Below are 27,909 nucleotides of genomic sequence, written 5' to 3'. Positions count from 1 at the left end.
GTGTCCCTCGTAAGAAGGCAGGTTGATTGATATTTTTTTTCCATCTAATCGTAGCCCGAATTGCTCTGCAAGGGAGTTGCCTATTAGCTTGTCAAGATGCAGTCGATACTGATTTGAATGGTACTACTGCGTTGCATCTGCCTCATAACATGCGTGTTCATTAAATGTGCTACGTGTTTGCTTGTCGAGGTTTCCAGTTGTTTTCAAGTTTGCAATGTGTTTTTAATCAGCGACGAAACAAGCATTCATCCCCAAGCTTCGTTTGTTCACAAACGCGCCCCAACTCTGAAACTACCAATCTTACGCCTTGCTAATTCATGTTGGTGGTGAACCTTGCAAAATCAACCGTCTTGGAGGAGCAAACCAAGACTCTCTCTCTCTCTCTTTCCCTGTATATAAGATTTCCAACCGTCAAAGATGGCAAATAGTATGGTACGCCTGGAAAGACGATTGGCGTCTCCGCTGACGGACGGAAGCAGCCTTCGGGCTTTCTTTTACCACATACATGGAACGTTCGGGTATTTTAACAAGCATCTATATGTTTGTTTCATGCATCTTCTATTATCTGGTTTATTTTAATTCCAAGTAAAGATCAGCATAGAGATACTGTGACACAATCTTCGACTCGGCAACTAAAATGGCTCATTCATCAAACCAACCTGCCAAGAGGGTGTGATCTTATCTTTCATCTGATCCGACTGTCTGAAGATGAAAAGACGTTTTAGAAGGTTTTTCTGAAGCAAGCGAAGTTTGGGCAGACAATTAACGGATTAGGACAAAGGATGCGCCGCAGCCTCGAATATTCCCTCTTACCAGCTTCGAAAGCAGAGCTCAAAACTGTGACTGGAGACTTTCATGGCAATGATGTTTGTGTGTTTCTGGTACCTTTCGTGTTTAACTGCCCTTGAATCTGCAGATAAAGACTGCTGCATGTACATTATGACCTTGGACCCCATTCAGTTACTGATGATGCCGACGCATACAAATCAAGGAGTCTTATGTTTTTTCTTTTCTTCTAAATGATCTAAGATATAAATTGGCCCTTAAATGCCCAACGTGTTGGAGAAAACACAGAATTCTCAGATCCGAAGATTGGCACGCACCATTCGCTGGACATGAGAATCAACAGTATGAAGCCCGAGAAGTGCCTCGAAAGATAAACAAACAACGATGCAGAAACAAATACAAGAGACGGCATCATTTTAAACAAACGGCACCGTCCCCTCTTCTTTAAGTATATGTTTTATTTCAATCGCTCAAATGGCTGCATCTTCAAGCCCTTACTTAGCACCAATGCAGAAGGCCCAGCAGGAAACGCTAGAATTGGTACGCCTTGTTTACATTTCAATAGCTCAAATGGCTGCATCTGCGAGCTCTTACTTAGCACCAATGCAGAAGACCCAGCAGGAAACGCCACAGTGGACTCATCACTCAAGCATATCATGAGGAAACGGAATGCGGATGTTGTCCAACACTAAAAATTTACACCCAAAAAAACTGGAGTTATTGGAATCAACCGAGCATGAATAAAGATTCTCATCTTAGCATGTGTCAACATAGTACCAACTAATAGCCAAAAGTTGCCAAAGGAGATAGGACAGGAGCACAACTAGATTTATCAGAAAGCCAGATAATGACACATGGACCTATGAACATTCTGAAATAAACCTTTAAAAGATTGTCAACCATATACAAGCACTTCTTTAGTCAATAAATGATGATGAACAAATATTCTACTACCATTCCACAAAATGCATACAACAGAGACAGCGAGAGGCTCCATGAATTTTGCATTTTTCATGAACATGTCTCACTACATTGTTTACGTGAAAATTTTACAAATTGGAAAAGAAAAAGATAACAAACAGGTACCAGCTATGTTCGTTGCTTCACCCGTCTCCCATTGTTGTCACTACCATCTAATGCTTCACTTGCATGCCTACAGCTGATGATGGAGTGCTCGCCAATCTTTGCAACATACTCCAAGAGCTCAGTCAAGACGGACGGGCAACTCTCCCTCAAATACTCATACCCTTCAGTCTGCATAACAGCTGCACAATATGACAAATTTTTGTTAAGGTCATGGTGCTCCATGGTCATCCAAAGACCAGAACTTTTACAAAATGAAATTATCGGTCACAAAACTCACTGTCGTTTACTTTTTCTAAATCCTACTTTCTGGAAGCCAGACGGACCACCTCACTTAAAAGCCATGTAACTTAAAATAGAAAATCTCACTAACAAAAAAAATTCAAAATGTGTATGGAAATATTCACAACTGTCCCAGTCATCAGCATTCAGCTGTTCGATATTACCAAATGCAAGTGGAAAAAATAAGTTGGAAGGCTAATTACCTCTCAGGTTTGTGGGCATCGCAATAAATTTCAGACAAACTGTTTTAAGTTGAACACAGTTGTGCTGCTCTGCAAGGGCTAACGTCGTCGCGACTGTATTTATACTAACTTCTTCACAAAGCATCACTTCACAAAGCATCCTTAGTCTCTCTATGCCATATCGATCAGCAGCAGCTAGCAGATGTTGTGCCATTAGAGTAGAGGCACTCTTTGACTCTATACCCGCAAGTTCTTGCATATCAGGAAGCGAATCCCAGTACAGAAAATGGAGCAAAGCCTGCAAAGGCAAAACAAGAAGAAACCATATTGATTTCTTAATTTAAAGTTCTAAGATACAATGAAAACGGGTGGTTACCAGAACTGTTTCTGTTCCCACGAGGGCCACCAAAGTATTCCACTCATAGTTACCTGAAGCGGGAAGAAGAATTGGAAGTAGTCTTTGAAAGGTGCTTTTCAAACTTATATAAAAATTTGAAAGCATATAACAGGAGCAAAGATTGAAAGAAAAAAAAAATGGTAAACAGCATTGAATCATAAGTCAACACCATAACTTCCAAAACCATCAGCAATTGACAACAGAAAGAAGAAGAGTTCTCGCCCAGCCTTAAAATGTAAGAAAGCATGCGTTCATATACACAGCTGCCCCTTAGGTGCTGTTTTACCAATGCCGACGCTATGCACACAATTAGGTCAAATAAAAAATAACATGTAAACTTTTGTATCATCATTTAAACCCCATCACGTAAGAACAATAGTCTATAAGGATTTCATGACTGAAAATTGATAGCAAGTCAACCAAATATCAGAGCTTGTTTGGCATCAGCAACAAGATGTTATTGTTTCATGAATCTGTGTTACAATGTTTCATAAATATGCCCTAATGTTTGCGGCAGGTTTAACTTCATATAACAGTAACAACTTGTTACTGTTGCCAAATGGACTCTTGGGGATCAGGTTAGGTCAAGTTCCCTGTAGAATCTTTAGAATTTGTTTCAAGTGGATTATCAGGTCAAGACTTGAGACAAGTAGAGTTGACCACCTTATGAAGCATGAAAAGAATATCAACCAACAAATGACAACCCATTTGCTCTCTAACAAAAAATTGAGAACCTTGACATACATACTGGGCTTCTTCATTATCAGGTAAGATGCTAAAACCTAAAATATTACTTCAATGCCACATAGGCACAAACTCATATGTAAAGTATAAAAGTAACTCTAACAAAAGTCACCATAATATATAATGTAAAAAATTCTCTACCAACATATAAAGGACAATAAAGAGGATAGCTAACAACCTTGAAAACTGGTGATTGCATGTCTTCAACCTCTATATTATGTGTCTTTTGATCTTTCATTGGTCCAAAAAGCTGGGCCCGGAATACAGGTGAACGAGCAGCAAGGACCAATTTGTGGGCCGCAAATATCTCCCCATCAACTATGAAGCTCACATCTGACCCCTTTCCACTTTCTAACAGCTGCCCAAAATGTTGACCGATGTCAGAGGGTGGCACAGGAATAGTACAAATCTTTGGTCCCTCAGTGTGTGATCGTACAACACCAACGCTACAGTGAACTGAAAGGCAATCATCTTTAAGATAGTCCGACACTTCTAAAATAGATCTCTTAAAGAAACGCTTGTAGCCCCTGTTAATCACCCAAAAAAAACTCATCATTACCAGTTACAGAATAGGTCTGGAAAGGTTGTTTTTCTCATACATGATTTAAGATATCAATTAACATAAATGTCATAGAAAAATCAGGGAAACAGAATAATAGAACGTCATAATCCACCAAAGTAACCTAACAGCAAATACGTTGTTGTTATATAAACGGGGAAAAAAATGCTAACTAGGCTTAGTTCTCCCACAGTCCTGATTATGAGTATAAATTATACTTATCAGGATTGCTTACATCCACCCAGTATTTAGCAATAAGGACCCACAAGAAAAGGAAAGAACAAACAGCCCATACATTCATCAGCTTGCACCTCTACATACTTCTAATCTGCATAGAAACCTATGCAACTTGTAGCATTCAGATATTGGAATAACAAAAACAAAGAGGTCCAAAATGGCATTCGTTACCTACATATTGATACACTCATTCACATAACTATTACCACAATATCACAACTCCCACATTAGCACGCGTGTGTCCGATTTATAAAAGATGTAATCTCATAATTTTCGTTGTCCTGTAGGATTGATACCAGTCGCGACACAAGTGCGAGAAACATTAATATCAGCTGGATTGTCAGAGGAACTGAATTAAATGGTAAAATGGTACTTCACCCAATTTTCTGCCTCCACGGTAAAGGCACAGTGAAGGAATAATGGACATGACTATTACAAACTTCATCATCTACTGTACAATCATTGACAGAATATCCTAGTTCCCTAAGCCTCTTCTATAGTCGAATAAAAATACGAAACTATTAAGAGTCAGAAAAGTAGATTACTTCTGCTGAAGAAACTTCTATAACGGCACGGCCCGATCAGAAAATGTTAAACAAAATATCACTTCCAATCCTTGTGTGCGGAGCAGTATGAGTTCCACCATAATGAATCAAGTCCAACAAGAAAATAACAACATAAATTTATCATAAAATTTGCAATTTTGTAGCAATGAGATGATAAAACATACTCAAAAGAGACGGAAGATCATTTGCATCTATCCCTTCCTAGTTGGGTATCTACAGAACCTCCAAAAGCTCACATTAAAATGGTTCTTCTTTAAATCCAATTATCATCCACGAAAGAAAAAGAACGCCAAAGAAGGGATCTAAAATTCATCGTATCCAAAGAAAGATCTCCATAAGATACCATCTCAATCAATCAAAGCACGAATTACGACACAAGAAACAAAATCTTAACCCATAATAAGGATCAAGGAACGCAGGACATATCTATAGCTCCAAATTTAGAAACACCATCATCAGAATCATGAACTATCGCTGACCGAGAAAAAACAAACGACAACAGAAGTAGATTAGGAAAAAAAAAACTTGCCACATGCTTCCGCGGTATTTAAGTGTGTACGGTCCGCTTTCCAGCGTCCTTCCGAAGTGGCTATGAACCTTGTGCTTGTCCTTCCCGCTCTGATCCAAAAGGGTTAATTCGAACAGCGCCCGGACGTCGGTCCCTTCGCTGGCGAGGGCAATGAAGAGGGAAACGTACGCCGAATTGTCCTCGGGACTCTTTCCGTCCGGGTAAAAGTAGATCGCCCATGAATACCCACCAACCATAAACGTGTCGGAGGCTATGTATTTGCCGACCCCCATGCCCTTCGACAAAGAGTAACCATTGATCTTGAAGTGGTGAGAGCCATTGACGGTGTGGGTGAGGGATGTGGAGGTGGTTACTGGAGGGGAGGAGGAGATCTTGGTGATGGATCCCTTGAAGTTTTGGCCAATACCCATATCAAAAATTATCTCCCTGATAATCTGGTGGAAGCAATTAGATTGCTGGGACGCTGAGACTTTCTTCCCCCTTTTGGGCCTGCTTCCCTTGGTGCTCTGGTTTTCTAGGGTTTGGTGGGTGGGGGTGCACCGCGCACGCAAGAAGGGGGAAGATGGAAAAGTGGGGAGAGAATTACTCAGGAGGAAAAGAGATGGACGGATGTTTGTACATTTATAGGGAGAGAGGAGGAGAGGAAGTCAAGCCAGGCTACCAGCCTTACAGTCAACCTGGAATAGGAGAGGTCGGTGTGGGTTCTGAACCGATTTAAGGGCACGCTGCAGTTTTCCTTCTTCCATCCCACTTTTTAGTACCTAATCTCTCTCTTAATTTTTTTTAGCTCACTTATATATATATATATATATATATATATATATATATATATATATATATATGAATTATGTCGACTATTTTGTGAATCATTTGATTATTTCACTGATATTTCATAAGCTATTCTTTGTAATCAAAGTTAAAATGCATGGTAACCATGTGCATCTTTCTCTCGTAATTGGACGACTAATAGTCAGCCATACAATCGTAATTTACTTCAACATATATAGATCCTACATTTTATCAACTTTAATAACAGATACTTTTGAATCTATTTTATTATTTAAAATGTTTATGATAAAACATTAAATGAATAAAAGTGTCGATGTCTGGCAGAAATGAAGATTTAATTTTTCTATTCTGTTTTTACATATAAAATTAGACATAAACCACACTTTAGTTGTCCATGGTAGTTAATTTCACATTAAAGCCGGGCAGCATGTCATTCAAATTACGAGTCTCAGACATGTCATGTTTGACGTGGCTAAAAGTATATATTAACCATAAAATGCTAATCAAACAATAATCCATGCATGTTTGATGAAAGCCATGGTGAACGCTAAAAAATGAACAAATTATCTGCAATATGAGAAATATATATTTCTTTAAAAAGTTCAAAACAGAAAAATGACTCATTCATTTACATGATTTACCACATGTAGGTGAGCAACTGCTAATAATAGAAAGTGTCAGAACCTAAACAAGTCTCTATCATGTTATTCTGGTACCTATTTTCTTTTATGATATAAATGGAACTTGGTTTTATAAAAAAAAAAAAAATAAAGAGATACTAATGGGTAGTTTGGCATTGTGAACAGAATGCTAATTTGTGGTAGATTCATGAAATACTAAATGTGATAGATACATGAAACACTCATGTAGTTTTGTCAAATGATTCTTCAAAGGGTGCCTGGATGATGAAATGTTCAAGACAGTTGAAATTGTGTTTGTGGAAAACCTAATTTAAACCAAACGGCATTTTTGAAAAATATATCTTCCAAACACAACCTAATAATTATGTAATAAAAATTAAAATAAGAAAGTCTCTTGTTGTTAATTTGTGTGTGTGTATGCTTTAGAGAGAGAAGATAAGTTTAAAATCGTAGCTTTTCTGAAACAAAAAATGGAACATGCTACTATTTTGCTCATAAGTGACAAGTTTTAGCATGATATGATTTCATATAATTGTTTACATTATTTTCCTTCCAAACAATATTTATATGCATTGATTCTCGTGAGAGAAAGACTCAAAGAATAAACTTCTCTTGATTCAAACCAACTCAAACTGATTTGCAGTCATGGAAGATGGTCGGCATTGAGGATCAACTAATTAAAGAAAACTTCATTAGGAGCTGAGCTTTGCTCCTTGATTGCAAGCGACACTCGTGTGCAGAAAATTTTCAGAAGGCGCGTAGCGTTTTACAAAGTGCCAACTCGTGTTAGTGTTCAACAGATCGAGAATTATAATATTTTACATTCTCTTTTTGTCTTTAAGAGAACATTTGTTTAATTGCATGATAGGAAGGAAAGACAGTAACTCATTAACGTTCGATTAAGGCTGCAATCTTGAAATTGATTTAAATGATTTGGATCATTCCGAACTAATTAACGGAATAGACGAACATAAACTGATTCAGACGGGGAACAAGTCAAAATAGGAAAGCTCTTGTTGTGTTTGGGGATAATTAGGCTCGAACTGATGACTTCCATCATGTCAAGTGTTCTAATAAGTGTTGGAAACGAACTTCAAGTAACCTGGAAACCTAAAACATTAGCTGCAATTTTTCTCAATATTATCGTTTATCAATAAATCATACTGTCACCATTTTAAGTGTCACACTGACAAAAAATTAAAATTAGAGACAAGAGTAAAAACATAAACTAGGGTAAGCAATAAAAAAAATTACAAGTAAAACTTTATGTGGGCCCTTATTTGATAGCTTTTGTAAGTGCGACTTGCAAGAAATCAGAAAAGATGTTTTCATGTGTTCTTTAAATTACGGCCCAAACATAAAAGTTTCTCAATATGATATTAGATTCCATATTCTCTTAACAAGTACAAAATATGAATGACAATATTTCGATTTCTCAATGATTTAACTCAATTTTTTAGGTAGGCCTCCTCATCAGCAAAGTTGTTCTGGATTAGATTTGGCCCACCCACCATATCATTTCTAAAATTCAAATGAAATTTAATGTTCCAATGGTTTAGATATGCATGCACACACACTGTCGTTATACAAATAGGATCTTGGCCTGATCCGTCCACTAGGGAATATACTAGTTCATTTTATGGTTTTAAATTTAAAAAACTGGCGTCCTGATCAGTGCTTCGACTCAAGTTTTTGTATCAAAATTGGTAAATGGTACAAATGCTGCTTTTTACACTGAACTGCCTACCAGAGGGAAAAATCTAACGAATTACGACAACTGAACTTTAAGAAAAAAACAGTAACAATTTAAGAAAACAGTAACAAACTGTTTCATAAATTTGCTCCAAAAATTAAGACAGATTTACAAGACACTATGTTATGGTGTTTCGTATCTTGTAAGACATATTCAAAACAGCTTCTATTGCTATACGCGCATTTAGGAAGACACCATGCCAGGCCGTGCAAGATGCTGCTAGACCAAGCTCAACGAGGGAATGTGAAGTTGATAATTGATTTAACCTCTTCCATTCTTCTCGTTCTCGTCTTCCAGCCAGGTACTCGGCCAGGCCGCATAAAATAACAATTTTATAAAATTGGTGGCAGGTTGGATTTTCATATATGTCAGTATCATGGCACTTGTCGTATCTTCCCTTCCCACAGAACCAACTTATGGTACGATTTCACGAGAAAACAAGACTAGGTGGGCAGTCAAGGTTAGAGTCTGAAGCCACAGCTCTAGTTGATTCTCCACCCTTGGATGCCCAACGCCGTTCAAACCACAATTATTTGGTGAGGAGTTCCAACAAATTTCTTTGCCACCCATCTCAATCTTCCCCAACAAAGTATGTAGATCTTGTGCTTATCTCTCTCGCATCTCATCTTTGGGGATGTAGAGAAACCCCGTTGAGCGTCATAGAATCTCTAGGTCGGGGGCCATGCTCGACATCTGCCTAACTGCACCCGGGTCTCTTCCTCTTGGGGTGTCCTGCCCTCAGCAAGGCCTTCCCAGGGTTCCAAAGGTATGAATATGATAGCTTTTTTCCTAGTGTTTATGATTTTGCTAGTAAGGGGTAGATATCAAAGGTTTTAGTGGTCTTTTATGGTTGTGTGCTTTGATTTGGTAGTAACATCTTGCTGGATTTGTTGAATTCTGGTGCTCTGGTTGCTTTCATGGATGCTGGTGTCCGGGAGTTATCTTCTAGCTTTCGCTGTTTATTTCTGGCTTTTGACTGGTCGGGTTTTGTTTTGCTCGCTTGTTATTCTCTTGGTTTTTGGTCCTTTCTGTTGAGCGCCAATTTGGAGCTATAATTTCTGTTTCATAATTGATTTGGCTGCTTGTGTTTTTGGCTCTCTCTAATTATTTTTCCTTCATGAATTTTCTTTTGCGAAGATTATGATTCATGTTGTCGTTGGAGATTCAGTTTATTAGTTTGGTCTCCTTTTCCGAGAGAATATGTCCCTGTCTAGTAAATGAATATTTCGATTTATTTTTCCCTTTTAAGTATTCCGTGGGCTGTTTATGTCGGGAGTAGTACTTGAGAACAGATTGTTGAAATTGAAATTGGCTTATGAAAACTTGATTGTGTTTGTATCTGGTACGCGATATATATCGTACCAGTCAGACTTCTTGTTTATTTTGTTTAGTTTATTTCTAACCAACTTAGGACAGCGCCTTGTTTTGATGTGTCACTCTGAGTCTGGACGTTCTCCTTAGTCTTTATGGTTCTTATGCCCGTCTACGTAATAAGTTTAGGTCTATATCTTTTTTTTTCTCTCAACTGGAGATTTTTCACATAATAGAGGTTATGAAAGTTATTGTAGTGAGTCTAACTGAGTTGTGTTTACACATAGATGGTTGGTTGGTTAGTCGATTTCCTTTCCATCTGTGGAGGTCCAGCATGGACCATTTTCACATCATCTGGCTGCTGGTTTGGCCGGATACTATGTTGCCCTATGTACTTAATGCACTATGTATTTAATAATTTTGCTTTTCTAAAAGCCTTGTCTGGGTTGGACAGGCTAGATGTTTTTTCAGGATAATAGAGTAGAAACGCCGATTAAAGGGGTCTTTCTTCCGCTAATGTTTCTAACTAGATAAATGAATTTCGGTTCTACCTATAAATATTGAAAATCTCATCAATTCTTGTGAAGCAATAACCTTTGACAAAATGGATAACATGAAAATTGAAAGTTGTTTCTCAAGATTTCATTTACTTCCTCTTTTTCTTTTTTGCACTTTTCTGGTTATTGGTGAGTGGACATGTAGCAATATTTTTTGTAGAAATATGTGAAAATCTGATATGCAGATGACATGGAAGCACATGTACATGTCTTTTGTTATCTTATTATCCTTCTTTTGCCTTCCTCATTACACCTGGCTTTTACTCATTTCTGGTCCTTTTGGTCATGTAGGAATTCCAACCACTATTACAATGTAATAGTATAAAACAGGAGAATCTGAGGTCAAGATCTGCGCTTCTCAAACTGTCAGATATTGAGTACTCAGGAAGGTCTATGCATCTGCACTCAGAACTGGAGAAATCTTTTGGATTGGCTGAAGTTGTAGGGAAATCTGTCATTGTTCATTCTCAAGGTATTCAGTGTCAACCTTGAAGTTGTAAGAAGAGTAGTGACCTGTAATTTCTGTTTTTCTTAAAGCTTCTTATCAGTTGAAAGCTATTGAACTGTTTTCATATTGTTGTGAATTTCATAAGCACAGATAATCTTTTGGCCTTTATGATGGAAGATTGGTGTTCAGTATTTAGCTAGATAATTTGTGTTTGTAGTGTGATGGTTCTAAATGAGGGTTGTTTAGTTGAAGCCTGGATAAATTCTCAACCTGAGCTCTCCTATGGTGTTTTCTACATAAGGCATGGTGATTGGGGCTTTGCCCGGGGTTTCATCTCAAGGAGCAGGCCCACCAAGCGGTCTACTCTTTGGAGGCTTCCTCGTATAAAGAAAAAGTATGTTAAAAACCCAAAATGAAGACATTTTCATGAGAAAGGAATTGCTGATGCTTTTCTCAGTGGTTGCTGTGCTGTTCTGGTCCTGTGAAGATGCCTATTATGAGTGTCTATTATCATATTATTTCGGTCTTGTGGTTGTTGCATGTTGAAGTAATTTTTCTCCTGAAGTTCACTTTTGCCTTATATCTCACAACCATTCGCTTAGGCAGTTTTTTGCTTTTCCTGGTTGCCAGATGGTAATCCTGGTTCTCTACTTCTCAACATTGGCATCACCAAGCAGTCCATTAGGCATGAAAACTCCCTGCAGTTTGTCATGCCTAGTGACGAAGCAGATGAAAGCTGCCTTCATTCCTTATTCTCCAAGCCAACTGATGTTCATCAATTTGCTGTTAGCATGTACCAACCGCAAGTCACATTTCCTGAAAATGTTGCAAGTTACAAGTTTGAAGTCAGTGAAATACAATCCTCACTAATTTATTCCATGGGGATGCCATATAGCCAGAAACCATGCATGATTTCTTTACGTGAAACAGACGGAGGAACCCTGGTCTCAGTGCATCAGGATGGGCAAATATTGTTTACAGAAACAACGGATCAGATGAAAGACATGCTTTCTCTTATATCTGAGTTTTACCATCCAAAGAATGCCAGTTACCATAAAAGCCAGTTGCTTGTTCCACATTTTGCAAGGTATGAGTGTTCCTCCACCTCTTCTATCAACCATTATTATCATTAATTTGTTGTTAGTCAACCTGTTATTGAACTTGGGTAAATTAAATTAATCAAAACCAGCTCGTGGAAAATGAAAATTGATCAGAATAACGTTAAGATCTCAGAGTACTGTTACATCATTAACGGCAATTTTCACACATCAGAATGCATTGAAAAAGTGCACATGCAAAGGAGATGCTAGTTTAGTTTGCAAGTTGATTTGAAATTTGAACTTTGGTTTCAAGGGAAAAGGTTGATGGACTTGATTCCAGATTTATTTGCATGAAACAAAACTTGTATGCCCCTTTATGTGAATATATTAATTATTGACACAGTGTTTAGGGATTTCTCACACTAAACCCTGCGGTGTTGCAATCAAAGAGAGAATTAAGGAATAGTGAAAGAAGGAAGCAAAAGGAATGAACAGAAATCAACAAGGAAACTTATGGCTTAATCATTATTCAACTTTAATGATAATGTCAAAAGAGGAGTTTGTGCTCTTAAACAGGGCTTTCTAAACATTTTGGATGTTTAGATCCGAGCTTGAAAACCAATGAAAATAAAAGGTTCAAAGATCAACACGGCTAAATGAATAAACAAAAATGGAGCGACTGCTAGATGTGGTCCAAACAGATCATCCCGTGTTAATTGCACAGCAGGTCGTGCCCTTACTTTGGTGCAGGTTGGTCAGTCCCATTATATTTGAATATTTTAGGCGAGGAAATGGGAGCACAGTTTCTTGCATTAGTTGGTATTAGTTCTTCAGGAGCTTCATTCTTCAGGAATGATGAAATCATTTGAAGCCTGATTTCTCAAGTGTCTTCCAATGACATGGTGTACATGGGTGAAAGGCAGTGGCAGTTATGGGCTTAAAAGGTGACAGCAATTAAGTTCAAAGATGTGCATGATCTTGGAGAGAAGCATAAAGTCTATCTTCTCTTGGCAAGAAGTCTCTAGGTGTTTCTCACGTTACCACTAATTGAAAATGTGCATTTCCTAACACCATAATTTATGTGCATTACGAATACCACTTTCTGAATTTCAAGCATCAAGACTGTAGTTGTTTGTAAACTGCTGATATGCATGTTAGCCTTATATTTTCTTTGGCTGCAAAATCGTGCATCTATTGCACCTTTATGGTCCAATTTTTTAGCTTCAACATGTTTAAGGTGGAAGGTTTCTGCACACTATAACTTGGAATTGTATTTCGTTTTTTGGTTCAGAGTGAATGAAATTGAAGCTTTCTCGACAGCCTTTATATATTCGACAAATCAGAAAACCATGGCTGCCACTCCAGTTGCAAGGTATGTGTTGGTTTTTCCGAAACTTCTATTGGAGGATTGTTTGTATACCTGATTGTTTGACTGGGATATCGCTGCCAAGCGAGGTTTAGCTGCATGGGGTTCCTTGACTTGGGTAAGTTGTTTGCACGGGTGACCTGACTTCTGTCCAAATGTGGCTATTGTTTCTCTAAGGTTGCCAAGGGCAGCAGGATATCTTAAATAATACTTGCTGCCCCATGTCATTTCAAAAAATATGGAGTTTATGGTTATTCAAAGGTTGTTACTCAGAAAACTACGGTAGGATGATGTTTATATGAACATCATGACCATATTTATGTCTCTTGGGAGGGAATTTATTTTGTTTGTACTTCATCTCTCAGATGGAATATTTCTATTGAAAATTTTCTGTTTTGCAGTCCCATGGAGGTAAGACCGAAATCATTACCAAAGAAGAGAAGTGCAAGAAAAACAATCAAGGAGAGGGACATTTTCAGTAAGAGCTATTTTCATGCATGCGAGAACCTTTTGACAATGCTTGTTGATAAGCATTCGGATAAGAAGTTAGCGCTGTCCTTGAAGCGATCCAGCCCACGGCTGGCACAGATGCTTACTAATTTCTCCATTGCAATTGCTGGAACTGGCCTTGCTGTGATGCTCTTTATGTTCACCAAGGCCATCAATGGCAGATTCTTCTTGAGCGCCAATAAGCTTCTAAATGTGGGATGTGGCTTTGGCCTGGTCTGGGTTTCATGGGCTGTGAACGGTTTGAGAGACACCATTGAATCTGTTGGTAAGCCTTGCGGCAAGGTGAGAGTGAGGGATGAGAAGATTGGTAGGAGGTTGAAGAAAAACGTCAATCAAATTGTGTTCAGGGCCGCAACTGTGATGGCTGTGGTCGCGCTGAGGCTTGCATGATCAAGGAATACATATAAGTGAGAGTGGCTTAGTAATTTAGTCCAGTTTTGTTTCTCCTTGTCTACCTCTTCCGGGGGAACTCTTTCTGGTTGGTTTCTTCAATGACCCTGTAAAATCCAACTTCATTCATTATATTGAATTGTATATGCTCTCTCCTCTCCCCCTCTTTCCCTCCCCCACCCTGTGCGAGCCTGTAGGAGTGAATAGTTTTAAGGCATTGGACGAGAAAATTTCAAATTTTGTGGTGTGTAACTTGCTGTTGAGAAAGATTTTTCCCCGTCCATAATATAATGGACAGATGCGTTGCTCGAGTTGATTAGGATCTTGGTTTGGACCAAACACTCACTTCAGAGGCAAGACTTAAATCAACCGACTTTTATTAACGGCATTGGTCGAAAAATCGAGTAAGGCATGCTTTGCAGTTTTTCTTCAACTTGAAATTGATACACACACTACAAACAGGCAATTGAATGGTGACTTTTAAACTTACTGGACATGAGGATACATCGACCCAAATTTCTCTTTCTCCCTTTCTCTCCTCTGACAGTTTGTGTGGCTCCCCCTTCACTTCAACCTGTCGTCGGGTAGAAACTAGAACCTACCTGACGATGGGTATTAGCGCATGGACCTTCAGCAGCTCCTCTTGTACCACGTAATTGTTGAACACGCCTGCAAGGTAACAAGGCCCAGCTGGTCTGGGATAGTCTGGCCTAGTAAATTAGTATCGAGGAAGCCCAGCTAGCGTTCTTGAGGGCTATTTGAGAAAATAAAAAATATACTATGGGATTGTTCATATAATACTTTTAGTATTAAAGATTCAATTTATGTTCGTCAAAATCAAAATTATGGTTCATAGCAAATAAGGCGATGACAAACGCATTTATATGTTCAGATTAAATTGCAAACACGAAAGTATTACTGGATTGGGTTCTCAATCAGAATCCGCAAGTCGGAGATCGACACTCACTAATTGTGTATGACCAGGTCCAAGATTTATACCCGAGTCCAGCCTTGTGTATATCGGACCTAAACCAGATTGAACTTGACCTGTTCTGGGACCCAGATGAGTGTCGGAATTGATAACCAAAGTCGCATAACCTTATATACTAAAGAATCATTACATGCTCATTTAACCTATAAATCCCATTCATACCCGACTCATTATGAAACCAAGTATGTACCAAATACACTCATTTATATGCCTAGCTCATCCTAGAACTGAGCTACTTCAAAACTGATTCCAAGTAGCACCACCATCAAAGCGTCCTTATAGATATTGCTACAAAAGCTACAGGAAATTTAGGTATTACTTACTTCTTTAACCAAAATTTTATGGTTTAGAGCAAATAAAAACCAAGTCATTCTGATTCAGCCTGAACTAGCTAATGACTAAGGTCCATAATTTTAAGCGTTGGTGATCATCCAAAACCGGTACCTTTTGTTTATCTTGTTTTTGTCATTTGGGCCTTATACATAGGCACCTTAGATCCAGTAATCCATGTGAGTTTCTAAATTTCAACTTCGGTCTATAACCTTTAGCCTTGTGTTTACTCGAACGCGGAGAGTTTTGGGCCTGAACGCACTTGGGAAACTTGGGAAGAAGGTTTACATTCCCTTGTTGGACCGAGTTTGGGGCCTGATCCTCGAAAATGGAGCTGCCATTCTCGGAGGTGATTCTCTGAAGCTTCATCGTTCTTCCATTGTCCCCATAAACCGTTAGCTCGAACAGAAGGCGATTTCTTCTCTTCATCTACTTCTGAATCTTGCTGCTTTTGTGCGTTTTTTTCTCTCTATATAATTTGTTATTTATATTTGACGCATCTTTCAAGTTTTCTTGGCACAACTTCAGGTCAGAAACTAATACTTCTGGCGAGGACTGCAATTTTATTTAGCAAGAAGTATTTTTGTTGTCTGGTTGTGTTTTCTCTACCCGCAACTCTTTGCTTCTCTAATTTGGTTTTCTCCTTTGTCGTTGTTGTCTGCCTTTTCGCCGTGTAAAGTTTCTGCAGCTTCTTATTTTGTGGTATCTACCAACTGTGGTCTCTGAGATAAATTTATTGACTGGTTCCCGCCAAGCTTCTGTTCCTCCTTTAGCGCTTAGTTGCCCATTTGCATTTGAGATACAACATTTTGGTGTCTCTTTCCTCCAGACTCAACTCCCAAATCCCAAAATTTTCAATTGAGTGACTTGCCCTGGTTGCTGAAGTTGAATTTCCAAAGTCCACTTATAGATTCTATATTTGATACATTCATTTAGTCCTTTTGCTACTTCATTGCCACCTATTATATCAAACGAATTCATACCTCCGCCGTTCTATAATTAGCATTTCAACTGTTTGTTTTTTTTTTTTTATAACTTTCTGTTACGTACTTTTAACAGCTTAACTAAGTGTAAGGTGGACTATAAGATTGACATGCTTCAGGATGGTACGATAGCCTCTTGGTTTGGGCTGTAGCTACCCGGTGAAACAAGCAAAAAATGCAATCCCTTAGCTTACCATCTATGGTGCTACCATGCAAAAGCTTCTGTAAGTACTCCCTTTTCCTGATCCTTTGTAAGTTTCCTGATCCTCTCTTACAATTTACTCAAGTACGAATATAAGTGCCTGTGTATAATATATTTGCTTCAATAAATCTACTGTATTTTAATCTTGACATATCCTGGTTATCAGCCTTATTCCATTCTCCAAATTTGAGCTAGCAAGTAGGTTACGCAGTCTCTGCGAATTTACAGAAACTAAACACTTTTGACTGGCTTATCCTTTGGGAAATTTTTGTAAGCTTCCTTGATCCATTATTTCGATTTGGAACTGTAAGGGCCTAAGGCTACACAAGGGATCAACAGCAACAGAACAGATTTTGCCATCCAAGGGATAAATTTGAACTTTTCTATCATGAAACAAGGAAGGCTTGTGCCTATCCTCAATGATTGCTCCCTCTACATTCCTAAGGGACAGTTCTGGATGCTGCTTGGTCCAAATGGCTGTGGCAAATCAACCCTCCTAAAGGTATGCTTTGCCTATGCTTTCTGTCCTAATTCTAAAGTTTCCTCAGTTTCCCTTTTTAATATTGAAGTGCTATTTATATCTGTGGGTGTAATCCAAAGGTCTAGGTGTTCATTTAATTATTTAACGTGCTGTTTTAAAGTCTTATGCATCCATAATGTCCTAGCAGTTGTGAATGCTATCCAAATTGTGTACAATGAGATATTGCGGGCACTGTTCTTAGTTCTTAAGTTTGAACTGTTGGATTTGACATTCGGCTGAGTTGGTCCAGTTTAATTGCAGCTACTAGGGGCCTAACATGCCTGAAAGAAATCCATTCCTCACTTGGAAGCAGCCTACTGTCCTGTTATAACTTATCAGTCAAGGGACTGTCGTACTTTGTTCTTGGCTACCCAAAAACCCAATATATCCATATAGAAAAGGAAAACTGTAGTCTTCCTGTATTCTTTTGCATGGGTCCCCAAAATTGGCAGTGTAATAATTTAGTGTGTCAGGAAGAAAAAGATTATTCTGATTCTGGTCTAGTTTGCTGGAATAAGAGGGAGGTCATTGACAATCATCTTGTTGCCCTAAATGGAAGGAATAAAAGTAGTAGTTTATTCTTGCAGTACTATTTCTCAAGTTTCTTCATATCAACAAGAGAAATCATAAGCAATCTGTCTGTGCTATATGTGTATTTCTTATATTATTGAATTGCCAGTTACATTGAATTCCTCTGTTATTGGTGCCAATGTCATCGGCTTCAAGTTTGCTATCCCATGATATATAGCTTCAGGAAATTTCGATTGACTATGCCTCCAATTAGAATAGGAATAAACAGAATCTGTTGAAGGGATAGCATGAAAATAGTGAATAAACTAATATATAGGAAAGATTGACAATACTTATGTAATGCGTGGAAGGGATTCATTTTTGAGCATTAAGATGAAAAAAATGAAAAAACATGACTTACAATGTAGACCTTGTGAACATTGTAAGATTGGATTATGACACAGACTCTGCTCGTCGTTTGGTTGGTCCTGTTGACATTGACACTATCAGCATGCTGCATAAAAAAAGAAAGTAAAAGAAATTTTCATGTAATTAAGGTGACGTTTCCAGGCAGAAATTGAGGCTAGGATGAAGAAGATTGTTGTATGGTTACCAGATTTTAATATCATTAATTTTAATTGATAATCAATTTCAGGTCAAGCACTAAAAATTCATTTTCTTTGTATTTTAACTGGACTAGTCAACTCTCGAACTTCCAGGAACATTATGATTGTAAAAGTAATTTGTATTTGCTCGTTTACTAGAGTGTGTGTTTTTCAGTTTATGAAAATGTATGTTAGTACTTTAGGATGGTACCATGTCATTGGAGTTAGTAGGATTTGTGTTGTAGTGGAAGATTTCTTACTGGTTTGTTTTCAGATTTTGGCAGGTCTAATAAAGCCAAACCATGGAACCCTAAATGTACAAGGCCCTACAGGCTTCGTTTTCCAGAATCCAGATCATCAGGTTTGTCCTGCCACACCTTCCAGGGTTCAGATTATTAGGTAGTTTGATCACAATTTACATGAATTCTGTACCATTAGAGTGACTGTTTAAAGAAATTGAGAGTTTCAAACATTTTATCCAACTGGAGTATCAATCTTCGATCAACCTCTATTTTTTCCTATGCAGGTAGTAATGCCCACTGTTGAAACAGATTGTGCATTCGGTCTTGGTAGATTTGACCTAACACCAGATGAAGTAAGGACTAGAGTAGAAAGATCATTAGCGGCCGTGGGCATGTTGGAGTATTTGCAGGCATGCTATTTGATGTTCCAAAAATTTGACTCCTTTTTATAGGAGATTCGAGAAGTCAGAAGTGAATAGTACGATAGTATGACTTTCTTTAGACATTTTTTTAACATTTCCCCCTTATGTATTTCAGAGGCCAATTCAGACTCTCAGTGGTGGACAGAAGCAAAGGGTTGCAATTGCTGGTGCTTTGGCTGAAGCAAGCCAAGTACTGCTGCTTGATGAGCTTACAACTTTTCTTGATAGACATGATCAGGTGCTTGTTCTAATGGCAAATTCATTTGATGATTTGGCTTGGATTGCAATTTTTATATTACTAAGGATAAAGCTACTGCTTTTGCTGACTTTTCTTTCCAGATGGGAGTCATAAATGCAGTTCGGAGCTCCAAAGGTGGCCCTGATGAAGTGACTGTTCTATGGGTTACCCATCGCTTGGAAGAGCTAAACTATGCAGATGGTGCAATCTACATGGAAGGTGGAAGAGTTGTCATGCATGGTGATGTTCCGAGTGTGCGGAATTTTCTAAGAGATCAGCATATCCACGGGTAACTTTGGCAAAACCTCAAGGTCAGTTGTTGAATTAACTTTCATGGTTTCAGCTTTATCCTGTTTTTTGTGAAACTGCATGTTTGTTTAAGCACATACATTATCCTGCACTAGGTCTGCAAGGTGCGTACTTTGTTCTCATAGGAGACCAACTCTCTGACTCTGAACAGGTTGATTATAGAAAGGATGATCGGTTTTGCAAGGACCAAGGCGTTGCAATAAGGTGACCTGTGGTTGGCACCAGCATTTTCATGAATGCTGTGGAGTTGGAGATTAGACATAAACAAGCTCAGGCTTCTGGGGGGAAGTGTGTACAGTGGAGCACATCGTGGTTTGGAGCATTATTGATCTGACAGGAATTTTATTGTCTTAGGAGAAAAAAAAAATCTATGTGAAGGAAATTCTAGCAATATGTTCTAGAGTCTGGTTCTCCCACAATTACTTGGCTTACTTCATATCAAGGCTTCAGAAAGCCACCAAAAGAGGATGAAAAAACGGGAAGATGGTTTGGTATATCTGAGTTATGGCAACACTAAAACAGTCCATGATCATGAATTCATAAACTTGCCAAAAAATAATGCAACAATGGATTGGCATGTTCAAATTTAATGTCATTAAGCTTAAGTAGATTTTCCCACTCTCAAGATAACCTCATGGACCCCAAGTTAATGCGCCTGCAGGCTGCCGCTTTCACTTGCCTAAAGACTGATACCTGTGGAAATTGAACCAGGGCACCTGCATGTTAGCCACAGGCTGCTCAACTACACCAATTGAACCTTTGAGAAGGTTTGGATATATCAGTTCCAGCATGACTCAAAATGGCAACGAACTTGGCAAACTTTTGTTTTTTTGTTTTTTTAAAAAAAGGCATTTTCAGATGGCATCGGGGATCTGAGCGAAGCTATGAGAAGAAGACATGCAGTACAGTAAAAGCAAAGACCCTACATCAAATGAAGCCACTATAGTCATCTTCAGTTACGAACGTTATCTTTCTGCAAGTTTCTCGGTGCACCATTCCTAATATCAACTGCTCATAGGGTTGTCAACAGTTGACATTGGGATAATCTACATTACATCAAAAATCAGATTCACTGTAATTTGGCATAGCCAGAAAAAGAATCCCAAAGACTTACCTTAACGGTATGCACACCAAAGTTTCAAATTGCTTATCTATTTCAAATGAAGCCTTTGAGATCTTAATTCTGCCCTCTTGTGATCGATGCTTCCATATGAATGGCTTACCAATGCTATCACATGGCCAATGTACTTCGACAGGATTCATCTTTGTGTTGGAAACATTGATCTTGACATAAACCAACCCATTAACAGCCCTAAAGGTGGTCATTTTCGTCATGTCACCTCATATAATAAAATCATTGAGACTAGACTCTGGTCAGTGTTCTTGTCTATCTTTTATCATCATTCTTGTAGTTATTCTGATGGCAATGGGACCAATAGGCGATAGACAATTGGTAGTATCAATTTCAAGAATAGTAACCTCAACCACAAAACTAAATTCTTAAAGAAATTCTTTGGTTCATATTGTCATTTTGTTGAGGAGGTGACTGCAGGTACAGCAGGTTAAGCCAGTATAGCCTGATTTCTTATCCAGATTTCTCTATTTCCCAAAAAAAGGTACCAAAAACTTGGTCTTTTATTTTTAGACCAACTGTTTCCTGGACCAGAATAGAGAATTAATATTTTTAAAATATTTGGAAGAGATCCGTTGTGAATTATGAAGGGCAAGGCAGGTGATGAGCACCAATGAGGATTGAACCCTGGATTCCGGATCGAAAGACCAACTTCTTACCAATTTCTGCAAAGAACTGATGCTGGAAAATTGCTTGAAATAACTTGTGAATGCCATCGAGTTGAAGACACTCCATTTTCGAATCTGTTTGCATGCCATGAGTATCAAACCCATAGATTTCAATAGGGATCTCAGATCTCCTGTTTGAATGATGCATAAATTCATAACAAGAATTTGTAATCCATGCACCTTTAGTTCATGGATCTACGGGCTTGCTGGACAAAATGCATGTTAGATCTACGGTTCTAAAATCTGCAGTCCGATGAAACTGGAACTGTTAGCCTATTGGCCCCCATCTTATGAGATACATTGCATCAGCTTATGTCAGATGCATAGTTGGGTTGCACAGCTTTGAAACTAAGGGATTTATGCTTCTTTTTAAATTATGTGAAATTTCTGATTAATTATTTTTTAATGGGAAAATAACAAAATAAGCAGATGTACATGACAAAAAAGCGTGTCCGCTAATATGCCATACTGGCGGGTCAGAAAACTGGGCAGTGCTGATTGGCATCATTAAATTCATTCTGAATCCAAGTTGCTTGATATGCTTACAGCATTCAACATTGGGTTGCAAGTGGACTGGATCTGGTTTGAGGATTTTGTATCCAGTTCTGGTTCCACCTTTATTTGATATGTTGGCAGCCTTATTACACATGCATTTGAGAATCACAATGATTTTCCCGGAGTGTTGAATTTCCAAAACAAGGATATGAAAGTTCAAACACAGCAACTCCAAGCATCGAAAGTAAGCTTGATTCCCATAAAAATAAAAAAATTTCCCGAAAAAGACAGATTTAAGTTTTTTTTCTTTTCAAAACAATAGCCCTGCCAATGAAAACAAAGTGGTTGTGTCTCGCCATCTCAAAAATATAAAGCAAATGGCCTTGTAGTTGTAGCCCTTCAACGTGTCGAGAACGTTAGGTATAAGCGTGTACAGATCGTTGAAGCTTCCCGACATTTAAAATGTATGTAGTTGAGATTCGGCTATCTATGCGGAAATAATATTGAACAATAATAATGACAATAACAATAATACCAGCATAAAAGCAATAGATACCTCTTTCTGAAAACTAGTGTTTTTAGTAGTCCACTAAGTTAGAACATCAAACTTCCTTTCAGGACACAAGTGTGTGTCGACAGCCAACATGAATGTCTTGCACCTAATTGTCACTTACCCACCAAATTCTTATATATATATATATATATATATATATATATAGCCTGAAGCCTGTATTAAAAAGTGTGCATTGTAAAATCCTTAATTTAAACAAATTGAGGATCATAAAAGTATGGATCTTAAATCCATTTTATGTGTAAAAAACCATGGCAGAAGTGCTATGTTAATTAATCCACACATATGTGAAACTGGTGATTTCAGATCAGTACAGTGGATCTCAGACGTATGGTAAAACAAACACATTCTTAAATGCTAGATGGATAAAGTACAATTTCAATCATTAGTTTTTTTTTTTCAGATTAACAGAGAAAAACGAACAAAGAAAAAAAAGTAATGGAATGTTTTTCTTTCAATAACTGATTTGAAAAGAAACGTCTTTTCTCATTGGTATAGTATCTAAGTGCCCGGCATCAATCAACACACACATACTGACACACAGTGAAAATTCATGATCAAAAGAAACTAGAAAGTGGTCACCAGAGTACAAAAAGCATTAGAGAAAAAACAATAGAAGAGAGAGAGAGACAAGGGCAGAGGTAGGGGTCAGTAGGGGCCATGGCCCCCAAAATCAAAATCGTACATATAAAATTTTAAAAATTTAGTTTAACCTATATAAAAATTTTAAAAAATTATATTTCGGTCATTGTTAAAAATTATAGTCCAGTTCCTACAACAGAAAATTCCTATCTCCACCCTTATAAATAGTCTCATGGGAATAGTCACAAGAACCTAATCTCATCTAGTTGGTTTCAAATTAGTCTTTATTTCAAATTAGTCTTTATAAAGTAAGACTCAAATCCAATTATTCCAAACACTTATCCGGTTACCACTACAGATAAGATTAATTCCATCATATTAAATTCCAGGAAAGACTATCTGATCCTAATCGGAACCATTTATATCCGAGAAATGATTACGTGGACGGCCAGTGCACAGCCTTTAAGACACAGGAGCGTGTGCATATAACCAGGTTCGTTGATTGAGACACAAGAGCCATTGCATGTAACCAGGTTCGTTGATATCTCGATAGTGAATCTATCATGGACGTCCAGCTTGAGCATACATAGTTGCATGCATGTCTACGTAAATGTAGCCGCCACGCTTGCTTGCTGACCAGGAAAGCCGATAACGATGATAGAAGATATTGCTTGTTGAATGCAACCGCCTGATGTCAGACTCATTCTGCCCAGACTCAGTGTCATCAGCTTTATTCCCAAACAGGAGTAAAGGAAAAAAGTTGTCACGTATCTCTAAAAGGCCAAGCTAAATGGTACTGGCAATATTGCATATATATCCAAGCCTCATGCATTAGCGTGTCTCATATTGCTTGTGACTTTCTATGTTCTAGGGCTTGTCTACTTTGACACCCATTTAACTCTAAGTTCGAGAGGATTGAAACATGCTGGATGTCAAATGTTGTTGGATGACTTAAAAACAAAAACTCCTTACTGAAAGCACCTTAAACTATTGCTAAAAGAATCACGAACAGTGCCGCATCAATACTTTTTATGGTGATAATGAGGTCACCGATGCATAAGTTGAAGAACAATAGGGGTGACACCCCGAAACTATGTATCTTCGAGAAACAAAGAGTTAGGTGAACACTTTGACTCTTTGATGGGTGGTCGGTTTCTCCCATTTACCTAGAAATATATGCGCAGCATGGTGCATAATTTGTTACTATGCCAACCATACCCAAATGCTTATTTGATTTCAAACGAAGCTTTACTACAATTCTTTTTTTTTTTAACTAGCTTTTCTGATCTCGATGGAGAAAACAGGGTTAAGGTCATGTAACCTAGAGACATTGATGTTTATGAGTCAGAAATTAGAAGACTTAATAAAATTGTAAGTTATCTCGACCAATCCAGAGTAAGGTTACATGACCTTAACCCTGTTTTCTCCATCGAGATCAGAAAAGCTAGTGATGATCTTTTAGACATTGTTTTAAGCATGCAACAGTTAGTTAATGACTTGGATCTTTTAGATCAAGGATTAGGTCTGATAACTTACAATTTTATTAAGTCTTCTAATTTCTGACTCATAAACATCAATGTCTCTATTCATCTTTCAGCAGTCGACTTAATTATTCGCCGAGAAACGTAAAAAGGTAGCTGAGCAATAATTTCCTTCTCAATCTTCTTGTCTATCTGGCCACGCTGAGAATCTAACCGTCTTTGTATCAATGGTCATAACTACCATTCCTTGCAAAATGATAGAATGATCTTTAGCGACTGCAGAAGTGTCGTTGTGCGCCACTTTTCGCCAGAAAAAAAAGTATGGTCTGAGCTTATAGCTTCCATTTTTATATTTTGGACGACTGATCGTATTAAATGCTTTGAAGTGGCCAGATTTATTGCCATAGTTGATCTTTCTTTTGCAAAGTTTTTTTGAATGGCTGATCATAGATGAGATTTCTTGAGGTACATGTGAAAGTTATTCACTTTGCAAAATGTTGCATAATCTTTAGCGGCTGCAGTACGTTGGCGTACGCAAATTTCTTGCTCTTCTTGAAGAAAAGTATGGCCTAAGTTTATAGCGTCAAATTTTATTTTATTTTTTTGGACGATGGATCATACATGACTATTGAGGTATAAGAAGTGGCTAGATCTATCCTTTGATGGCTAGGAAGCGTTTGATTGCCCTTGAACTCTTTCACTTAAGATCATAATATCCTTAAGCTTTAAGATCCATGGACTTAACATTAAACCATCTTAGATCAGACTTTTTATGAATGCAAAGAAGTAAAATAAAAATGAATCACCTAAAATTCTTCTTTTTATGAACCACGAATTTTACTTAAGATCTTTTGCCACATCAGTAAAAGTATACCATTTGAAATCCATGGAGATCAAATCTGAAGTAATCAAACACATGCCACATTTTTCTACCCAAGTGTAAAATTAATTCCATGGGAAAGACCAGTTGAATCATCACATAAAATGCTTGATCATTTACAGCTACGAGACGAATGCAGACCAAGTCATTGCTGGCACGACGTATGCCATACGAAGAAAAGTAGTGGCAAACTATTAAATGTCGCTGTTTTATCTTTTCATTTGAATGTCAAGCCAGAAGAAAATAAACCATGCTTAGGACTCTTGAAATGTACGTATAGCGAATATAACCGTGAGTTATCTGAATACCGTAGATAATCTAACAATTCTATAATTTATCACGTACAACACAAAATGCCATGTGTAGATCATAACCACATGCCGTTTAATTTTTAATAAGCGACTTAATTTTATTTGAAAAAAATAAAGAACATATAGCTTCAACTAGCGCCCTTCATAATCACTTGATCTCATGAGACCAAAGGGAGAAATTAGACCAAAGATCTCATGTGTACATGTGTGTTATATATATAGTAGCATAATATTGCTCTATGGAGATAAGGTTCAAAATATGAAATAAACAAATGTTTCCACAACTCTACCACCCGGTCAATTCTGTTCTACATAAACCCTCTTTCTTGGCCACATACTTTTCTGGCTAAGGAATGGAAAATCTTTCTCCTGCTGCATGAATCAAATGTTTCATTTCATCGGGAAAAAGCCATCTCTTTTTCAACAGTGTCTTTGTTGAGGCATGTTGCATCTTTTTTTTTTTCATTTTTTTATCTATAACTTTTTTCTTTCTTTCTGTTATTTTGCCATTCTTTTTCCTCTCCACAGCCATCCTGCTGTCTTCAGGATTAGTGGATTCTAAGAAGAGAAGAGAGTCAGAAAATAATATTAAAATGTGATTGGTTTTATTCGGTTCTCATATAGGAATGTAACAAAATCTTAAAAAGTAGATTGTTTTTCATTCTCTAGAATTAACTACTACCACGCTGCTACAGGTTGTTTCTTCACAGTGCCGATTAGTAATATCAAGCTCAACCTAACAGACAGCGAGCAATTCATTCTTTTGCCGTTAAATTTTACAGAACCAATCATTCTATGTACTTGGTTATTGTTGCTTGCACTCGATCTCTCACATTGTAGCTATGATGTTTACCAAAAGGCAGCATGATCACATAAACCTGGCCCACAAGTTCCACCACCCAACTAAGCATTATATCAAATTAGATATTCGATATGTCTTCCAGTCTAAGTAACACCGACTCTTCAAAAAAATTGTGGACCTTTTTGTTGAATCATTAATGAAACCATAGTTTATTGACTATTAGTTTTATTCTTTGGTGCACAATTATACGTGCAAGAAATTACATGATTTAAGAGGTTTTCCAATTGCTTTTTGATGCTTTAGAGTTGAGTGTTTCTCTCAGTTTCCGATATATTTCTCTCTCTCTCTGTCACTCTCTCATGCCTCAAAAGGCGTAGCACAACTGATTGAGCGGGGAGAACATGATGAGATGCATCACTTGTTCGATTTCCTTGGGCAATACTGTTTTTTGTATTTTGAGATAGATGTTCGAGTGGGGGGCCTGATCTCTACTTACTAGGCTTCCTTAATTTCTGAAATTTTATAAGGGTATTATTATGAGTTTGTCATTTTCTTGTGTTCTCTAATTGCCTTAGGCGGGGCGGTTATTTTTCTTGCATTCTTGATTCTGTGACAGTGATACCATCGATGTATGAGAATTTTGGTATTCGGACCGCATAAAAATCCTATGTTCTTTTTCTTCATCATCATCATTTTCTCTTGATATTGTAAGAGATAGAGAGAGAGGGCCTCGTTCCTTACAATAGATTGAGATCTCTCTCTCTCTCTCTCACAGTGGCACATTGACAAAATGTGGAGCCTGAAAAACTGAAGTTTTCACGGTGATGCAATGACAGTAAATGAAATGGGCAAAGACCAACCAACAAACACAGAAGCCTTTTTCATTCAACTAAGAACCCTGCATGGATGAACACATTAAAATTTGCCAACGGATAGCTGCAATTAATGGAGCTTCCTGTTCAGTGTGGACAATAGAAGTGATTAGGGCTTTGCATTACCCGGTTTGTCCAACTTGGTGACCTGAGTTAAGTACACGCTACGGTGAGTAGACACATCATAGTTCTGGGCGAGTGGTAACTGGTAGGGAACCCCACCAGCCAGAAGGGAGCCTAGAGTCCCGAGTAGTTAGTGACAGTGCAGCTTCGGCTTCGTTTCACACCTCATCCCACCGACTCATGGTTAAAATAATAAAAGGACAGTGTTTTGAAAAGAAAAAAAAGGAGGGGACGCTTTTATGAATAGTAACGAGGTAAGGACGAATTTGTTAATTGTATGTAATTCAGGCGGTGAGTTTTGGCGAAACTATAAAAAAGGAAAGAACTTTAAAATATTTGACTGAGATACTTGGAAGTGGCTGAAGCACCCATTTTCCTCCACCTCTGTGGTTCAGGACTGCTTCTTGGGGACCTAGGTGGGGAGCGGGATAATTTATAATATTAAGTAGCATGTTCTCCCTCTTTCATAT

At 37.9% G+C, this 27,909-nt stretch overlaps 3 protein-coding genes and 1 non-coding gene across 9 annotated transcripts; 3 read left to right on the top strand and 1 right to left on the bottom strand.

The window, feature by feature from the left end:
• Positions 1–427: 427 nt before the first annotated feature.
• On the top strand, positions 428–548 carry LOC116261635 (U6atac minor spliceosomal RNA). The gene has a single exon (XR_004174339.1). It is a non-coding gene; the product is annotated as a U6atac minor spliceosomal RNA (small nuclear RNA).
• A 432-nt stretch (positions 549–980) lies between these two features.
• LOC116260743 (BTB/POZ and MATH domain-containing protein 2-like) lies at positions 981–5,974 on the bottom strand. 2 transcript variants are annotated; one of them, XM_031639197.2, is made up of 5 exons: positions 5,366–5,974; positions 3,653–4,001; positions 2,355–2,631; positions 1,873–2,051; positions 981–1,474 (listed from the first exon to the last, which is right to left on the bottom strand). In XM_031639197.2, the coding sequence occupies exons 1-4, from the start codon at positions 5,773–5,775 to the stop codon at positions 1,876–1,878; spliced, it is 1,212 nt and encodes a 403-aa protein (XP_031495057.1). In that variant the 5' UTR covers positions 5,776–5,974; the 3' UTR covers positions 981–1,474; positions 1,873–1,875. The 2 variants fall into 2 exon arrangements, with proteins under 2 accessions (XP_031495057.1, XP_031495056.1); XM_031639196.2 differs by lacking the exon at positions 981–1,474 and having other exon boundaries at positions 1,635–2,051.
• Positions 5,975–8,992: 3,018 nt separating this feature from the next.
• On the top strand, positions 8,993–14,321 carry LOC116261115 (uncharacterized). The gene is made up of 5 exons (XM_031639735.2): positions 8,993–9,314; positions 10,708–10,888; positions 11,495–11,951; positions 13,196–13,276; positions 13,672–14,321. Exons 1-5 carry the CDS (start codon positions 9,231–9,233, stop codon positions 14,168–14,170), a joined length of 1,302 nt encoding a protein of 433 aa, XP_031495595.1. The 5' UTR covers positions 8,993–9,230; the 3' UTR covers positions 14,171–14,321.
• Positions 14,322–15,677: 1,356 nt separating this feature from the next.
• Positions 15,678–20,112, top strand: LOC116259792 (ABC transporter I family member 10). 5 transcript variants are annotated; one of them, XM_031637712.2, is made up of 8 exons: positions 15,678–15,840; positions 16,594–16,698; positions 16,988–17,178; positions 18,586–18,672; positions 18,838–18,963; positions 19,091–19,213; positions 19,315–19,524; positions 19,674–20,112. In XM_031637712.2, the coding sequence occupies exons 2-7, from the start codon at positions 16,650–16,652 to the stop codon at positions 19,504–19,506; spliced, it is 768 nt and encodes a 255-aa protein (XP_031493572.1). In that variant the 5' UTR covers positions 15,678–15,840; positions 16,594–16,649; the 3' UTR covers positions 19,507–19,524; positions 19,674–20,112. The 5 variants fall into 5 exon arrangements, with proteins under 5 accessions (XP_031493572.1, XP_031493569.1, XP_031493571.1 ...); XM_031637709.2 differs by having other exon boundaries at positions 15,679–15,840; positions 16,551–16,698; XM_031637711.2 differs by having other exon boundaries at positions 15,679–15,902; positions 16,551–16,698.
• The last annotated feature ends 7,797 nt before the right edge of the window (positions 20,113–27,909 follow it).

The sequence above is a fragment of the Nymphaea colorata genome, chromosome 9, assembly GCF_008831285.2.
Source record: "Nymphaea colorata isolate Beijing-Zhang1983 chromosome 9, ASM883128v2, whole genome shotgun sequence".
NCBI classification, from domain to species: Eukaryota; Viridiplantae; Streptophyta; class Magnoliopsida; order Nymphaeales; family Nymphaeaceae; genus Nymphaea; species Nymphaea colorata.
The sequence above is the reverse complement of the archived record's forward strand: the minus strand, read 5'-3'. Positions and strand labels throughout refer to the sequence as shown.

Excerpts from the sequence above, each read along its gene's own strand:
- LOC116260743 (XM_031639197.2), bottom strand. The coding sequence starts at position 5,775 with ATGGGTATTGGCCAAAACTTCAAGGGATCCATCACCAAGATCTCCTCC. Across the intron at positions 4,002-5,365 it reads AAATACCGCGGAAGCATGTG|GGGCTACAAGCGTTTCTTTA; the intron begins GCAAGTTTTTTT and ends GGTGATTAACAG. Across the intron at positions 2,052-2,354 it reads GATGCCCACAAACCTGAGAG|CTGTTATGCAGACTGAAGGG; the intron begins GTAATTAGCCTT and ends CATATTGTGCAG.
- LOC116261115 (XM_031639735.2), top strand. The coding sequence starts at position 9,231 with ATGCTCGACATCTGCCTAACTGCACCCGGGTCTCTTCCTCTTGGGGTG. Across the intron at positions 9,315-10,707 it reads GCCTTCCCAGGGTTCCAAAG|GAATTCCAACCACTATTACA; the intron begins GTATGAATATGA and ends TTGGTCATGTAG. Across the intron at positions 11,952-13,195 it reads CTTGTTCCACATTTTGCAAG|AGTGAATGAAATTGAAGCTT; the intron begins GTATGAGTGTTC and ends TTTTTGGTTCAG.
- LOC116259792 (XM_031637712.2), top strand. The coding sequence starts at position 16,650 with ATGCAATCCCTTAGCTTACCATCTATGGTGCTACCATGCAAAAGCTTC. Across the intron at positions 17,179-18,585 it reads GCAAATCAACCCTCCTAAAG|ATTTTGGCAGGTCTAATAAA; the intron begins GTATGCTTTGCC and ends GTTTGTTTTCAG. Across the intron at positions 18,673-18,837 it reads TCCAGAATCCAGATCATCAG|GTAGTAATGCCCACTGTTGA; the intron begins GTTTGTCCTGCC and ends TTTCCTATGCAG.